At 54.6% G+C, this 16,597-nt stretch overlaps 1 protein-coding gene across 4 annotated transcripts in view; it reads left to right on the plus strand.

The window, feature by feature from the left end:
- The first annotated feature begins 1,858 nt into the window (after positions 1–1,858).
- The window catches only part of SLC35E4 (solute carrier family 35 member E4), a 30,102-nt gene continuing 15,363 nt past the window's right edge, over positions 1,859–16,597 (plus strand). Inside the window, exons 1-3 of one of the 4 annotated variants that reach the window (XR_008517699.2) lie at positions 1,865–3,265; positions 12,750–13,318; positions 15,191–15,391. Coding sequence is in view for 3 of the 4 variants with exons in the window: in XM_024239991.3 (XP_024095759.1) it covers positions 2,647–3,265; positions 12,750–13,183 (1,053 nt within the window). In the remaining variant the exon portion in view is untranslated. Of the gene's footprint in view, positions 3,266–12,749; positions 14,031–15,190; positions 15,392–16,597 lie in introns of those variants that run through there. The other 3 variants (XM_024239991.3, XM_054543327.2, XM_054543328.2) reach the window with 3 other exon arrangements.

Here is a 16,597-nt window from a genome sequence, read left to right on the forward strand (position 1 = left end):
ACTACAGGCACTGTACCCAGCCTATTGTTTTTTACTAAAGGAAACTTACTAGAAAACTGACAAAATCCAGGCTGGGCGTGGTGGTTTACGCCTGTAATCCCAGAACTTCGGGAGGCCAGGGTGGGTGGGTCACCTGAGGTCAGGAGTTTGAGACCAACCTGACCAACATGGTGAAACCCTGTCTCTACTAAAAATACAAAAATTAGCCGGGTTTGGTGGTGCACGCCTGTAATCCCAGCTACTCAGGAGGCTGAGGTAGGAGAATCACCTGAACCCAGGAGGCGGAGGTTGCAGTGAGCTGAGATTGTGCCATTGCACTCCAGCCTGGGCAACAAGAGCGAAACTCGGTCTTGGAAAACAAACAAAAAAACCTGACAAAATCTCAAAGATAATTATAACCCTTAGGGGTCCCAGATTTCTCTTCCTCAGGAAATGGCAAGGGGGTGCGAGAGAGGGGCCGCCCGCTTTGGCTAGCTTAGTTTCCTTTCCACAACCCTTTCCGGAGAAACCCTACATGCCACCATTTTTTGGTCCTTGGCCTGGAAATTTCCCTATCTGCACCCCCTGCCCTGTAGCTTAGGCTATTCAGCAGAGATCTGCAGGCTCCAGCAGGCGTCGGACTTACAGAGGCAAATGTGACCATGTAAATTCCCAGGCCCACCCGTGGCAGAGAGCCTCTGATTCAGCAGGCCTCCTTTGAGGCTGGGGATTTTAAACCCGCGTCCCGTGATTGGGATGGGGATTGAGGGCTATATTCCGCACCTGGCCACCAGAGGGCGCAGCGGGCTGGGTTCAGCGGTCCCCCTTTGAGATCTTGTGTCTCAAGACAGGTTGCTGTCATCAAGGATTTGCTGGTTAGACAACAGGCAAGGGGTGAGCTGGGTCCTCTTGGGCAGGAGCCTAGTAGGAAGACCGACAACAGGAAAGAGGCTCACATCTGATACTGGGCACATGGCTGGGCCTTGGTCCTCGTGCTCCTGGACTTCAGAGCTCAGAGGGGCCAGGGCCTGGCCTAGCCTGGAATCTGGATGGACCTCTTCTGCCTTGGGGCGCGCCATTTACCCAATCCTGAGCTCAGAGAGCGTCTGTCGTTCTGGTGGGAAAACCGAGACCCAGACATTAACAAGGGCTCAGTGGCAACCGCTCTGCCTCCCAGCCCAGGGCTCTGTCTTGCCGGGGCTGGGGCACAGGGTGGACCCCAGGAAGTTCTGCTATGAGTCAGCTTCGAGTGCTCAGGGGACGGGACAGAGGCTGCTGGCCGGGGAAGGATGCCGGCCGGCGGTACCTACTTCCGCAGCAGTGGGTATCCCTGCCTCGTGATTCAGCTTCCCTCTGAGGGTCCCCAGGGGGCGCCGCCCTGGACTGGGAGGCTGGGGAGGATGCTGGGGCTACGGAGGGGCGATGGAGGTGCTTTAAGGGACCCTGTAATCCAGCTCTGCTGGATGCTGAGGTCCCACGAGATAATTGTGGCCAGAGATCAGGTGGGCGTAAGACTGGTCCTAGGATGGGGCTGTGGGCCCCTCCTCACTACCCTGCTTCTTGAAGATAGCCTGGGCGGCTGTGCGGGACACCCCAGTGTCTCCAGCAATGCGCGTTCATCTACATGGGGGGGCTCGCCTTGGCGCTGGGTGGGGAGAGACCTGGTCCCCCCGGCGGCGAAGAGAGGCTGACCACGCCAGCTCGGGGGGGCTCTACTGGGCAGATGCGCAGGCCCCGGGTGGAGGAGGGCTGATGGGGGAAATGCCCGGCCGATGGGGGAGGGGCCGTGAGCGGGAGGCGTTGGGGCGGGGCGAGACCTCCCTCCTGGGCCCGGGGGCGGGGCCTGGCCTGGGGCGGGGCCTGGCGGGGGTGCTCAGCCCAATTTTCCGTGTAGGGAGAGGGCGGCGGCGGTGCAGGGAGAGGCGGAGGCGGAGCCAAGAGCGCACCGCCGCGCCCGCAGTGCCGGGCCTGAGCTGGAGCCGGGCGTGAGTCGCAGCAGGAGCCGCAGCCGGAGTCACAGCCGCAGCCAGAGCCTCAGCCAGAGCCACAGCCAAAGCCTCAGAGAGCAGGAGTTGGAGCGCAGGCCCTGCTGGAACCGCGCCTAGCTCGCCGCCAGGCACCGGCCGGAGCACGGGCCGTGGTGTCAGCTCACTGCCCAGGCGCTGTGGGAGGCAGCGAACCCGCGACCCCCCGGGCCGGGCACCACCAGGCGCGGAGCCCGGATCGCCCCCCTGCCAGGCCTGGTCACGGCCAGAGCACGCAGGAGTTCCCAGGGTCTGGATCTGCGCGCACCCTAATGACCTGGGGACTGAAGAGAAAAAAGGAACGAGGATTTCATCTAAAAGCATAACGTGGATACTAGGCGAGGAGGAGAGTGGAGACCACCTGGCACGGGGCAGAGGTGCCTGGAGCCCACGCTTGAGCATCGGAGACCCTGGCATCCTAGCAGCCGCGACCTTGGCTCTGCACTGTCTGAGCTGGAAACACAGCTTAGCTTCTAGACATCGCTGGCACAGGCCTGGCACAAGTAAGCAGTGTTCTCACCTGTCTGAAACGGGACACGGGGTCGGAGGAACCAGGATCTAGCCTGGCCCCAAGCGGAACTCTCTGGTGGCTCAGAGGTCGTCACTGGGGAGCCCGCCTCCTGCCCTAGCCTCACTGGTGCGGATGTGCCGCTGCCCGCCGGAGCACCATGATGGCAGGATGACCTCAGCCGAAGTAGCAGCAGCAGCTGGTGGTGCTCAGGCGGCTGGGCCCCCCGAGTGGCCCCCTGGCAGCCCTCAGGCCCTCCGGCAGCCTGGCCGGGCCCGGGTGGCCATGGCAGCACTGGTGTGGCTGCTGGCGGGAGCCAGCATGTCAAGCCTCAACAAGTGGATCTTCACAGTGCACGGCTTTGGGCGGCCCCTGCTGCTGTCGGCCCTGCACATGCTGGTGGCAGCCCTGGCATGCCACCGGGGGGCACGGCGCCCCATGCCAGGCGGCACTCGCTGCCGAGTCCTACTGCTCAGTCTCACCTTTGGCACTTCTATGGCCTGCGGCAACGTGGGCCTAAGGGCTGTACCCCTGGACCTAGCACAACTGGTCACTACCACCACACCTCTGTTCACCCTGGCCCTGTCGGCACTGCTACTGGGCCGCCGCCACCACCCGCTTCAGTTGGCCGCCATGGGCCCGCTCTGCCTGGGGGCCGCTTGCAGCCTGGCTGGAGAGTTCCGGACACCCCCCACCGGCTGTGGCTTCCTGCTCGCAGCCACCTGCCTCCGCGGACTCAAGTCGGTTCAGCAAAGTAAGTGCCTGGGTGGCCAACTGAGAAGGTGGGGGTCCGGGTGGGTGCATGGCCTGGATGGCCCTGTGAGGGGTATGGCTGTTGTCCCATTTTACAAATGAGGAAACTGAGGTTCATGGCTGTGGAGGAAGCAGAACTGAGGCTCAGAGAGGGCCCACAGTTCAGTGAGTTCCAGGCCCCAAACTCAGGCTCTGGAGGCCCAACTCGTGTTTATTTGTTTATTTACTTATTTAGACAGGGTCTGGCTCTGTCGCCCAGGCTGGAGTGGTGAGATCTCAGCTCACTACAGCCTCCGCATCCTGGGTTCAAGCGATTCTTCTGCCTCAGCCTCCCAAGTTAGTGGGACTACAGGTGCGCACCACCACGCTAAGCTAATTTTTGTATTTTTAGTAGAGACGGCATTTTACCATGTTGGCCAGGCTGGTCTTGAACTCCTGACCTCCCAAGGTGCTAGGATTTCAAGCATGAGCCACCCCACCTGGCCAGCTAATTTTTTTTTTTTTTTTGGTATAGATACAGGGTCTTGCTATGTTGCCCAGGTGGGTCTTGAACTCCTGGCCTCAGCGATCTTCCCACCTCAGCTTCCTGAAGTTCTGGAATTACAAACCAGTATTTAGTGATAGCCAGTGATCTATTCCTTGACTAGCCATTTATCTCACTGTATTGTTCCCATCTGATAGATGAAGAGGCTTGCGCTGGGCCCTGTAGCCAGTGAGCAGCAGAGGCAAGATCTAAACCCAGATAGTCGGACTCCATGCTTCCAAGAGATGTGGCCTAAGGCTTTGGACACAGGAAAGCCAGAAAGCATGGGCCAGGGAGAGAAAAGGAGGGTAAAGCCTTGAGCAGGGATTTGGAAGGTCAGGGGTCAGGCCTAAGTCTGGGGACGGCTGATGTTTACTGGGAGCTACAGTGTGACAGGCTTGGTGCTGAGTGTTGACCTTGAGTTGTCATGGCAACCACCAACTTTATCCCCATTTTACAGATGATGGGACTAAGACCCAGAGAAGTTCACGATTTGACAGGCCAGGCACGGTGTCTCATGCCTGTAATCCCAGCACTTTGGGAGGCTGAGGCGGGAGGACTCTTGAGGCCAGGAGTTCAAGACCACCGTGGCAAACATGGTGAAACCTGTATCTATTAAAAATACAAAAACTGGGGCCGGGCACGGTGCCTCATGCCTGTAATTCCAGCACTTTGGGAGGCTGAGGCGGATGGATCACGAGGTCAAGAGTTCAAGAACAGACTAACCAAGATGGTGAAACCCCATCTCTACTAAAAATACAAAAAAATTAACCGGGCACCATGGCAGGTGTCTGTAATCCCAGCTACTCAGGAGTCTGAGGCAGGAGAATAGCTTGAACCCGGGCGGCAGAGGTTGCAGTGAGCCGAGATCGCCCCACTGTACTCCAGCCTAGGCGACAGAGTGAGACTCCATCTCAAAAAAAAAAAAATTGGGCCCGGCGCGGTAGCTCACAGCTGTAATCCCAGCACTTTGGGAGGCCAAGGCAGGTGGATCACCTGAGGTCAGGAGTTCAAGACCAGCCTGGCCAACATGGGGAAACTCTGTCTCTACTGAAAATACAGAAATTAGCTGAGCGTGATGGTGGGCGCCTGTAATCCCAGCTACTCAGGAGGCTGAGGTGAGAGAATCGCTTGAACCCGGGAGGCAGAGGTTGCAGTGAGCTGAGATCGCGCTATTGCACTCCAGCCTGGGTAACAAGAGCGAAACTCTGTCTCAAAAAAAAAAAAAAAAAATTAGCCAGGCCTGGTGGCATGCACCTGTAATCCCAGCTACTGGGGAGGCTGAGGCATAAGAATTGCTTGAACCCGGGAGAGGGAGGTTGCAGTGAGCTGAGATCACACCACTGCACTCCAGCCTGGGCGACAGAATGAGACTCTGTCTCAAAAAAAAGAAAGAAGTTTGGCCCAGCACGGTGGCTCACACCTGTAATCCCAGCACTTTGGGAGGCTGAGTTGTATTGGGGGAAATTCAGCCAAATATCGGGCAAAATTCACCCCCGATATTTCACGTAGATTCTTTTCTATATTACCTAAGTGTCAGCCGGTCTGAGAAATAAAGGGACAGAGTACAAAGGAGAGAAATTTTAAAGCTGGGTGTCCAGGGGAGACATCACATGTCGGCAGATTCCGTGATGCCCCCTGAGCCATAAAACCAGCAAGTTTTGATTAGTGATTTTCAAAAGGGGAGGGAGTGTACGAATAGGGTGTGGGTCACAGAGGTCACGTGCTTCACAAGGTAATAGAATATCACAAGGCAAATGGAGGCAGGGCCAGATCACAGGACCACAGGACCGGGGCGAAATTAAAATTGCTAATGAAGTTTCGGGCATGCATTGTCATTGATAACATCTTATCAAGAGACAGGGTTTGAGAGCAGACAACCGGTCTGACCAAAATTTATTAGGTGGGAATTTACTCGTCCTAATAAGCCTGGGAGCGCTACGGAAGACTGGGGCTTATTTCATCCCTACAGCTTTGACCATAAAAGATGGCCGCCCCCCCGAAGCGGCCATTTTAGAGGCCTACCCTCAGGGACGCATTCTCTTTCTCAGGGATGTACCTTGCTGAGAAAAAGAATTCAGCGATATTTCTCCCATTTGCTTTTGAAAGAAGAGAAATATGGCTCTGTTCCGCCCGGCTCACCAGCGGTCAGAGTTTAAGGTTATCTCTCTTGTTCCCTGAACATTGCTGTTATCCTGTTCTTTTTTCAAGGTGTCCAGATTTCATATTGTTCAAACACACATGCTCTACAATTTGTGCAGTTAATGCAATCATCACAGGGTCCTGAGGCGACATACAGCCTCCTCAGTTTACGAAGATGATGGGATTAAGAGATTAAAGTAAAGACAGGCAGAGGAAATCACAAGGGTATTGATTGGGGAAGTAATAAGTGTCCATGAAATCTTCATAATTTACATTCAGAGATTGCAGTAAAGACAGGCGTAAGAAATTATAAAAGTATTAATTTGGGGAACTAATAAATGTCGACGAAATCTTCACAATCCATGTTCTTCTGCCATGGCTTCAGCCAGTCCCTCCGTTTAGGGTCCCTGACTTCCCGAAACAGAGGTGGGAGGATCACGAGGTCAGGAGATCAAGACCATCCTGGCCAACGTGGTGAAACCTTGTCTACTAAAAATACAAAAATTAGCTGGGCGTGGTGGCGCGTGCCTGTAATCTCCCCTACTCGGGAAGCTGAGGCAGGAGAATCACTTGAACCCAGGAGGCAGAGGTTGCAGTGAGCCAAGATCACGCCACTGCACTCCAGCCTAGGGACAGAGCTAGACTCCATCTCAAAAAGAAAAAGAACAAAGAAAGAAAGAAGTTCATGATTTGCCCAGAGGTCACAGGGTCCCTAATGACGTGAAGCATGGTCTATGTGACTCCAGATGCTGGCTCTGATGAAAGAGGGCAGCAGGGCTCTGGGCAGTTTAGGGCCGAGGCTCCAGGCCCAGACCCACTAGATCATTCTGCCTGAGGGCGAAGGCTGGCTTCCTGCCTTTCCTACTGAGGGGCATCTGAGTCACAGCCTCTACCCTCTCTCTGCCTCAACCCAAGGAGACATAGGGGAGGCCAGGGTGCCCACTCAGGGTGGGGAGGCCTGGGTTCCAGCCATACCTTTGCTCATATTTGCTGGGCAACCTTGGGCATATCAGGATTTTATCTGGGCCTCAGTTTCCTCATCTCAGTGGAGGAGAGTTGGAGCTGATGGAGTCCAAGGGGCCTCTTGCTCTCCCTTCGCCCTGAGATCCTGTGACCCAGGCCTGGGAAAAGGAAGTGGGCACACCAAGAGTGCTGGGCTGGGATTGATGACAGCCCATAGCCAGGGAAGATTGAAGTCAGAGTTCAGCCCTGCCCTGGCATATTCAGAGCTGGGACACAGAGGCCCTGTCTCTATCCTCCCTGGCCCCAAGGGCAGGGCCAAAACCCAGTTCTATTTTTTGCCCTCAGGTTACATGAGAGCTAGAGGCTGAGCACAGGCATGAGCTCTGGGTGTGAGTCTGCACTGGGAAACCTGACCTGTGGGCACCCCTGTGTAGGCCACAGGGCTGTGAAGGTCCTAACCTCAAGGCCCATGCTGCCCCTGCTGAGAAACAGTCAGTGCTTCTCACACTGGGACCCAGGCAGCCCCAGCCTGCAGGAGGGGCAATGGCCGGCCAGGCCTCAGGCACTTGGGCATGGAGTGGCATGTGCCTGGCATCGGGCTGCATCTTGACTCCTGCCAGCTCCCTCCTTCCCTCCATCCCCAGTCTTAACTCCTGACCCCTGGGGAGGTTGAGTCCTTGCTCTGGGCTCCTGTGGCACCCTCTGCTCCCCTATCGTGGTTCCAAATGCCATGGTATGATCACCACCTGGTTACCTGTCTGCTGCCTGCCAGACAGATTTGGGGCAACTCTGTGTTCCTGGAACCTAGCCCCAGGGCCTGACAGAGGGTACATACTTTGTAAATTATAATTTTTAAATTTTATTTTATTTATTTATTTTTTTTTGAGACAATCTCTCTGCTGGAATGCAGCAGTGCAATCTTGGCTCATTGCAACCTCTGTCTCCTAGGTTCGAGCAATTCTTGTGCCTCAGCCTCCTGAGTAGCTGGGACTATAGGCTCACGCCACCGTCCTGGCTAATTTTTATTTTTATTTTTATTTTTATTTTTTTTTGTAGAAACAGGGGCTCACTATGTTGCCCAGGCTGGTCTCGAACCCCTGGCCTCAAGTGATCTTCCCTCCGGGCCTCCCAAAGTGCTGGAATTACAGGTGTGAGCCAACATGCCAATAGGTTTATTGATGGCTCTGACAGGCGAGCCAATCTCATAGACTGGTTGGGCTGCCTGGTTCAGGAGGGAGTTTGGGGGCTAGAGGCCCCACTAACAGAGATGGGAGCCCTGCAGAGACGGGGAGGAACAGACTTGAGCCAGGGCCTGAGATAGGTTTTTTTTGCTTGTTTGTTTGTTTGTTTATGAGAAGGTCTTGCTCTGTCATCCAGGCTGGAGTGCAGTGGCTCACCGTAGCCTTAATTTCCCAGGCTCGGGCAATCCTCCCACCTCAGCCTCCCCAGTAGCTAGGACTATAGGCGCACCTCCATGCCCAGCTAACTTTTGTATTTTTTGTAGACATGGGGTTTCATCATGTTGCCCAGGCTGGTCTCCAATTCCTAGACTCAAGTGATTTACCCACCTCGGCCTAAAGTGCTGGGATTATGGGCATGAGCCACCACACCCGGCCTGAGTTAGGTTTTGAACAAAAGGAGGTTTCTACTGCAAGAGGCGCCAGGAGAGGCACCAGGGCCAGATTCAGACTCAAGTGTACGTGGCTGATGCCAGCTTCATTCCTGAGAGCAGAGTTTGTGGGAGCAGAGGGCAAGTATCCAGAAAGAAGGCTGGGCACGGTGGCTCACGCCTGTAATCCCAGCACTTTGGGAAGCCAAGGCAGGCAGATCACTTGAGGTCAGGAGTTCCAGACCAGCCTGGCCAGCATGGTGAATCCCCGTCTCTACTAAAAATACAAAAAAATTAGCTGGGCATGCTGGTGCATGCCTGTAATCCCAGCTACTCGGGAGGCTGAGGTAGGAGAATCTCTTGAACCGGGGAGGCGGAGGTTGCAGTGAGCCGAGATATCACACCATTGCACCCTAGCCTGGGCGACAGAGTAAGACTCCATCTCAAAAAAAAAAAAGGGCCGGGTGCGGTGGCTCACACCGATAATCCCAGCACTTTGGGAGGCCAAGGCGGGCGGATCACGAGTTCAGGAGATCGAGACCATCCTGGCTAACATGGTGAAACCCCGTCTCTACTAAAAAATACAACAAATTAGCCGGGCGTGGTGGCAGGCACCTGTAGTCCCAGCTACTTGGGAGGCTGAGGCAGGAGAATGGCGTGAACCCGGGAGGCGGAGCTTGCAGTGAGCCCAGATAGCGCTACTGCACTCCAGCCTGGGCGACAGAGCGAGACTCCGTCTCAAAAAAAAAAAAAAAAAAAAAGTATCCAGAAAGAGGAGAGCCCAGGCAGCTGTTGGCAGGGCCAGCGACTTCTCTCCTTCCTGGGCCAGTTGTAGGCCCAGGGGGCCTGCACAAGGAAAGGGGTTATGCCATCCTCCTACCCACAGAAAGGGTGGGAAGTGGGGTGCCAGCCTGCTGAGCTTGCTCTCAGCTGGACACCCTCTGCATCACAGAGCAGGCGGACTCAACCCCTCTGAGCTCTCAGGCTGATGGGGGAGATGCACTCAGATATAGAGATCACGATGGCAAAAAAGAAGTTCTAGAGTCAAAGTGGTCACAGGTGTTGGGGAGCGGTTGCTTCTTCCTGGGGAGCGCTGAGAAGGCTATCTAGGAGAAGAGACATGCAATGATGATGACAATAATGTAACCATGAGAGCAAACATTTGTTGGGGCCTCTCTAGGTGCCCACACCATGCCCAGCTCTTCATACTGAAGGAGGAGGAAAGGGTGATCTGGGAATGGGAAACAGGCCGTGCCAGGGCACCGGGTGTCAGCCAGCAGGAGCAGGGTGTGGGGATCATGCCAGCTGCCGGGGTGAGCCGGCATCAAGGGCATCACACAGGGCATCAGGCCCTGTGTTCAGCACCTCACATGTGAAGGGGCTGTTGCTACCCGAGCCACAGGACTCACAAGGAGACTGAGGCGTGGAGAGAGGGAGACAGTATCACACAGCCCGTGAAAGAGCAAAAGGGACAAGCCAATAGCAAGCAGACAGGGTTTAGAGAAGGGTCAGCTGTTGTCTGCATGTGGCAGAAACTTGGGCATGTTCCAATAGAAGGAGAGGTGGCAATGAGGCAGGACAAACAGGCTGACATTTTGGGGTCCCCAGGTAGAAGCCAGTCGCCGCCTCTGACAGCGAATCGCTGCCCTTTCCCTGGGCTGCAGGGAGGGGAGGTGGAGGATTGGGTGGGATGTACAATGGGTGTGAGGAGATGGGTGGGAAGGTTAGGACCTTCCTGCCTGGCTGCCTTGCAGAGGGTGAAATTTACCAAAGGTGAAGTTCACCTGAAAACCCAACCGCCTTCTTGTGATGGGACCTTTAACGTGCAAGCCACAGGTAGCTCATAACAGTGTTAACTTTCGAGCCTGCGAGCAGGAGGCATTCCGATTATCTGTTCATTTCTAGAAACGCTTGAGCCAGAGGGACTGTTTGTTGCCTAGAGAACAAAGCTAAAACATCAGAATGAAATTGAGAGAGAAATAAAATTTCCTATTCTAAGCATAGCCTATGAGTAAGCATCTCTGTGGTTTTTTGGAAAGTGTGTGTCAGAAAATGCATAGAGGCTCACAGAGGCCTGGGAGGGGACCTGTGTCGACTACTCATCTCTCTCCACTAACTTGGCGAAGGCCCCATGCCATCATTGCCCTCATGCAAATAATGTTATTTCAGCCAGGCGCAATGGCTCACACCTGTAATCCCAGCACTTTGGGAGGCCAAAGTAAGCAGATTGCTTGAGTCTAGGAGTTTGAGACCAGCCTGGGTGAACCAGATGACGAAACCCCATCTCTACAAAAAATACAAAAATTTTCAGGGGTGATAGTGCATGCCTGTAGCCCCAGCTACTTGGGAGGCTGAGAAGGGAGGATCGCTTGAGCTCGGAAGACAGAGGTTACAGTAAGCTGACATCGTACCACTACACTCCAGCCTGGATAACAGAACCAGACCCTGTCTCAAATAATAATAATAATGTCATTTCACCTGGGCACCCCTTTGTGAACTGGCTGGTGGTGGCATGTGTACACGCAGGTACACACAGATACACAGTCACACATAGGCAAAGCAGCAAGATCCCCTCTTCCCTTGCAAAGTGAAAAGGTTTCCTCTTAGTCCTGGATTCGTCTTGACAAGCCACAGTATTAGCAGGAAAAAAAAGATGCTGATTATCAGTTATAAACAGTGAGTGAGAGCCAAGATCCCACAATGACCTTTTGTTCCCTTGTCACTCCAGTGGTCATAAGTGAATGAGGCAATGAATGGGTCACACTTTTGACCGAATTTATTATTTTCTTTTATAAATTCTTTTTTAATGCAAAGGCCCCCATGTAGCTAGTAAGTGGCAGAGCTGGGACCCTCTGCTGGCCTGTCCTTTCATGGTGGCTGGAACTGCAGTGTGGGAGTAATTAAGGGCTGCGGCGGGAAAGGTGGTTGGGGCCACTTGATGCAGAGTCTTCGAAGCTGGGTGAAGAACCTTGGGCTGGATGCACTGGCTCACGCCTGTAATCCCAGCACTTTGGGAGGCCGAGGTGGGAGGATCACCTGAGGTCAGGAGTTCGAGACCAGCCTGGCCAACATGGTGAAACCCCGTCTCTACTAAAAATACAAAAATTAGCCAGTTGTGCTGGTGCATGCCTGTGATCCCAGCTACTTGGGAGACTGAGGCAGGAGAATCACTTGAACCTGGGAGGCAGAAGTTGCAGCAAGCCGAGATCATTCCACTGCACTCCAGCCTGGGCAACAGAGCAAGACTCTGTCTCCAAAACGAAAAAGAAAAAAAAAAGAACCTAGGACCTTCAGGGCCAGGGCAGCCCCTGAAGATTTATTTTTATTTTTTAGAGACAGGGTCTTGCTCTGGTCATTGAGGTGGAGTGCAGTAGCATCATCATAGCTCACTGTAGTCTTCCTCTGGGCTCAAGTGATCCTCCTGCCTCAGCCTCTCAAAGTGCTGGGATTACAGGCATAAGCCACCGCACCTGACCGATTTTTTGTTTTTTTTTTTAAGACAGGGTCTCGCTGTGTTGCCTAGGCTGGAGTGCAGTGGTGCAATCTTGACTCGCTGCAACCTCCACCTCCTGAGCTCAAGATCCTCCTGCCTCAGGCTCCTGAGTAGCTGGGACTACAGGCACGTGCCACCACTCCCAGCTAATATTTGTATTGTGTAGAGACAGGGTTTTATCACATTGCCCAGGCAGGTCTCAAACTCCTGGGCTCAAGCGATCCACCCTCCCAAAGTGCTGGGATTACAGGCATGAGCCACCACACCCAGCCTTTGTAATGTTTTTTGAGCCACTTAGTCTTCATGCTTATTGATCATTTAGATATCCCAAGCAGATCATTGTTTCAGCTCCTGGGAGGCAATTTGAAGTGGCTGATAACAGACTTATTTATTTTAGTTTAGTTTTTTATATTTACTGAGCATTTCCCATTTAAGGGCTTTATGTATGCCGTCTTTTAAAATGTTTACAACAACCCATGATTAGGTTTTATTACCCAACTCTCCGGGTGAGGAAACTCAGGCTTACAGAGGTCAAGTGCCTCTCATGAGCCCAGGTCACAGCTACTCAGGGGTGGGCACAGGTCACAAACCCAGGTGGTCTGACTCCAACTGTTGACTGTCATGTTTCAGATGAGCCACCATCCCTGCCCGAGGGGCCCGGGTAGGCTTCTTGGAGGATGGGCCATAGGGGTCATACTGGGGTGGCTGGAGGGGTTGTGTCCTTCTGGGTGCTCATGGCAGTTGTCCTGTTGCAGGTGCCCTGCTGCAGGAGGAGAGGCTGGACGCGGTGACCCTGCTCTATGCCACCTCGCTGCCCAGCTTCTGCCTGCTGGCGGGTGCAGCCCTGGTGCTGGAGGCTGGCGTCGCCCCACCGCCCACTGCTGGTGACTCTCGCCTCTGGGCCTGCATCCTGCTCAGCTGCCTCCTGTCGGTTCTCTATAACCTGGCCAGCTTCTCCCTGCTGGCCCTCACCTCTGCCCTCACCGTCCACGTCCTGGGCAACCTCACCGTGGTGGGCAACCTCGTCCTGTCCCGGCTGTTGTTTGGCAGCCGCCTCAGTGCCCTCAGCTACGTGGGCATCACACTGACTCTTTCAGGAATGTTCCTTTACCACAACTGCGAGTTCGTGGCCTCCTGGGCTGCCCGTCGGGGGCTGTGGCGGAGGGACCAGCCCAGCAAGGGTCTTTGAGACCTGGGGGATCTCAGGAGCCACCTGGGATGGCCCTGGCCTGAATCCAGCCTCTGCCGTGGCCATAGAAGGAATGGAGAACAGGGCTGGGCATGGTGGCTCACGCCTATAATCCCAGCACTTCCAGAGTCCAAGGTGGGTGGATCACCTGAGGCCAGGAGTTCGAGACCAGCCTGGCTAACATGGCAAAACCTCATCTCTACTAAAAATAGAAAAATTAGCTGGGCATGGTGGCACATGACTATAGTCCCAGCTACATGGGAGGCTGAGGTGGGAGGATCACTTGAGCCCTGGAGATCGAGGCTGCAATGAGCCAAGATCGCATGCTACTGCACTCCAGCCTGGGAGACGGAGCGAGACCCTGTCTCAAAAAAAAAAAAAAAAAAATGGAGAACTGGCAGTGACCTCTACTGGGGCCCATGGTAGGGAGGGGAGCCTTCTGGAAGGGCTGCCTTGGAGATTGGAATGGGGACTCCCAGGGAGACCTGCCTTCCATCCCTGCCACAGACTCTGCTCACCACTGGATGGTGGGTCCAAGCCTGGCACAGTCCCTGTGCTTGTCAGAGTCATTATTATGATTAATATCAATTACGATGCCAAAAATTGCTAGGCAAACTTTGAAGACCTCAACTTGTTACGATGATGATGATGATGATTCTTGGCGGTTACACAATCCTTCCTCCTGGCGGGGAGGCAGCTAGGAGGCCCAGCACGGGGGCTTCTATGCTGCTGGGCTCCCCTAGGGAGTTGGGGTAGTCTATGCCAACTCCAGGCAGCTGCTGTGGCCTCACCCCTGGGCCCCCCAGTTTTTGGTCATCCATCCTCAAATACACTATTTTTGCTTGTATGCCTGTGTCATTTGTTGGGGGTACAGAGGGGATATAGGGAGAGTTGTAGGCTTCCCACACAGAAACTAGGACATCCTCCCTTACCCTGTTCATTGCAGTCTGTCTGGCCCCCCACCCCGAGCCCAGTGCCATTCCCTCAAATCCCTCCACTGGCCGGGCCACCATTGCCCATCTTCCGGACAGTGGCAGTGGCCTCCCCCTTGCTCTGCCTGGCCCCTCTACTCCATCTTACACACAGACCCCTTCACCCAGAGGGATCTCACTAAAACATGCACATTCTGATGTTCCTCACTGCTCTTGGGACAAAGTCAGAATTTCCTACCCCAGACCCCAACTCCCTTAGGACCTGGCACCTGCAGCCTCACCCAGCTCGTCTCCCTTCCCCTGGGCTCTGCCTTCCAGCCTCACCGACTTCTTTCAGTTCCCCGTGATACCAGGCCTGCTCACTGAAACCTTTGTACGTGCTGTTCCCTCTGTCCAGTCGCCGCTTCCTACAACAACCTCCTCCCTTCCCACAGCTTAAACCCCTGCCTGGAGGAGAAAACCCAAACATGCAACTCTTTTTAAAAAGAGAAATCCAGGCCGGGCGCGGTGGCTCACACCTGTAATCCCAGTACTTTGTGAGGCCAAGGCGGGCGGATCACCTGATGTCAGGGGTTCGAGACCAGCCTGGCCAACATGCTGAAACCCCGTCTCTACTAAAAATACAAAAAAATTAGCTGGGCCTGCTGGCGTGCACCTGAGGCAGGAGAATCGCTGGAACCCAGGAGGCAGAGGTTGCAGTGAGCCGAGATTGTGCCACTGCACTCCAGCTTGGCCAACAAGACCGAAACTCCGTCTCAAAAAAGAAAAGAAAGATCCAATCGCTTGAGGCCAGGAGTTGGAGGCTGCAGTGCACTATGATTATGCCACTGCACTCCAGCCTGGGTGACAGAGCAAGACCCTATCTCTTTGGGAAAAAAAAGGGCTGATGAGGGTCTTGACAAGGGACTGTGCTCAGGAGGCTTGCAAGGGTGTAGGGGAGCAGGGCTCCCATGTAGGGAACCTAAGACAGGAGTCCCAACCCCCAGAGCTCCCTGACTCGCCAGCCAGCATCAGCTTTGTTATTTACCTCTGAGCCTTTCCTTGGCGCTTGTAACACTTAACTCTCCCCACCCAGCTACCGCTCCTGGAGACCACCTGTTAAAGATGATAAGGACCCAGGTTGGAGTGAGAACACCTGGAACCTAATCCTGCTCTGCCCACCTGACTGGGAGCCTCCCCTCCCTAGGCCTCAGCTTCCAGATCTGCAAAATGGAACTGATGATCCCTATGGACAGGGTTCGAATGAGGAGCACTGGGCAGGGCCAGGAGTGAGGAAGGAGGTAATGGCACCAACTGGCTCTGCTTTTATCTTGGGGTATTCACCCAACCTTTCTGGAAACCATCTGCAAAATGTCTCACATTTGTGTGAGGACCAGGAGCTAGACCAGGCTGGGGCTGTGGTCTAAGGAGACTGAGATTCAGGGAGGAATCATTCAGATTCAGTAACCAGAATTCGTAAGAGACCACAGTGCCAGCCAGTGCTAGGCAGGGCTGAGTAAAGGGCCAGCCCACGGCGGGGTGGGAGTGGGTAGGGAAGGCCTAGGAGGACCGGTATGGGGTTTCCTGGCCCCAGCCTCCGCCCAGGCTGCCTTACAGAAGGGGAAGTCGGCCTGGGCTGAGTCACCTGTCACCCGCCCTCTCTATGACTCAGAGATGCCGCTGGCCCAGCCCAGTCCCTGAGCAGCTTGGGTACCTCTGGCCTCCACTCTCAGGCTTTGCCAGGCAGGATGGAGGGATGGATGGCTGTGGTCAAATCCTCCTCGGTGACTCAGGACCCTTTCCCATCCAATGGGCCCCCACTGCCATAGCAGGGACCTCCCTGTAACACCCTCATTTCTAGGCCTTGTGGGATACTTGGCTAATGAGTGAGCCTCACATCAGATTAAAGCCTGCCCCTGGTGGTTGTGGGGACAGGTAATTGGGGTTGTGTGTGACCTGGGAGCTGGTTTGTCACCAGATTCAGGACCATTAGACATTGAGGTGATTCCCCCAAGGCCACGGCCAAAGCCATCCCTATCACCCCTCCCAGCAGTGGGCACAGAGAGTGCTGGATTGGGAGTCAAAAAGCCTGGGTTTGGCAGGATGTGGTGGCTCACGCCTGTAATCCCAGTACTTTGGGAGGCCAAGGGGGGCGGATCACCTGAAGTCAGGAGTTCAAGACCAGCCTGGCCAGCATGGTGAAACCCCATCTCTACTAAAAATACAGAAATTAGCTGGGCATGGTGGCAGGCGCCTGTAATCCCAGCTACTTGGGAGGCTGAGGCAGGAGAATCGCTTGAACCTGGGAGGCGGAGGTTGCAGTGAGCCGAGATCGTGCCATTGCACTCTAGCCTGGGGGACAAGAGCAAGACATCGTCTCAAAAAAAAAAAAAAAAAATTAGACGGACATGGTGATGGGGACCTGTAATCCCAGCTACTCGGAAGGCTGAGGCAGGAGAATCGCTTGAGCCCAGGAGGCAGAGGTTGCTGTGAGCCAATATTA

The sequence above is a fragment of the Pongo abelii genome, chromosome 23 (assembly GCF_028885655.2).
Source record: "Pongo abelii isolate AG06213 chromosome 23, NHGRI_mPonAbe1-v2.0_pri, whole genome shotgun sequence".
NCBI lineage: Eukaryota > Metazoa > Chordata > Mammalia > Primates > Hominidae > Pongo > Pongo abelii.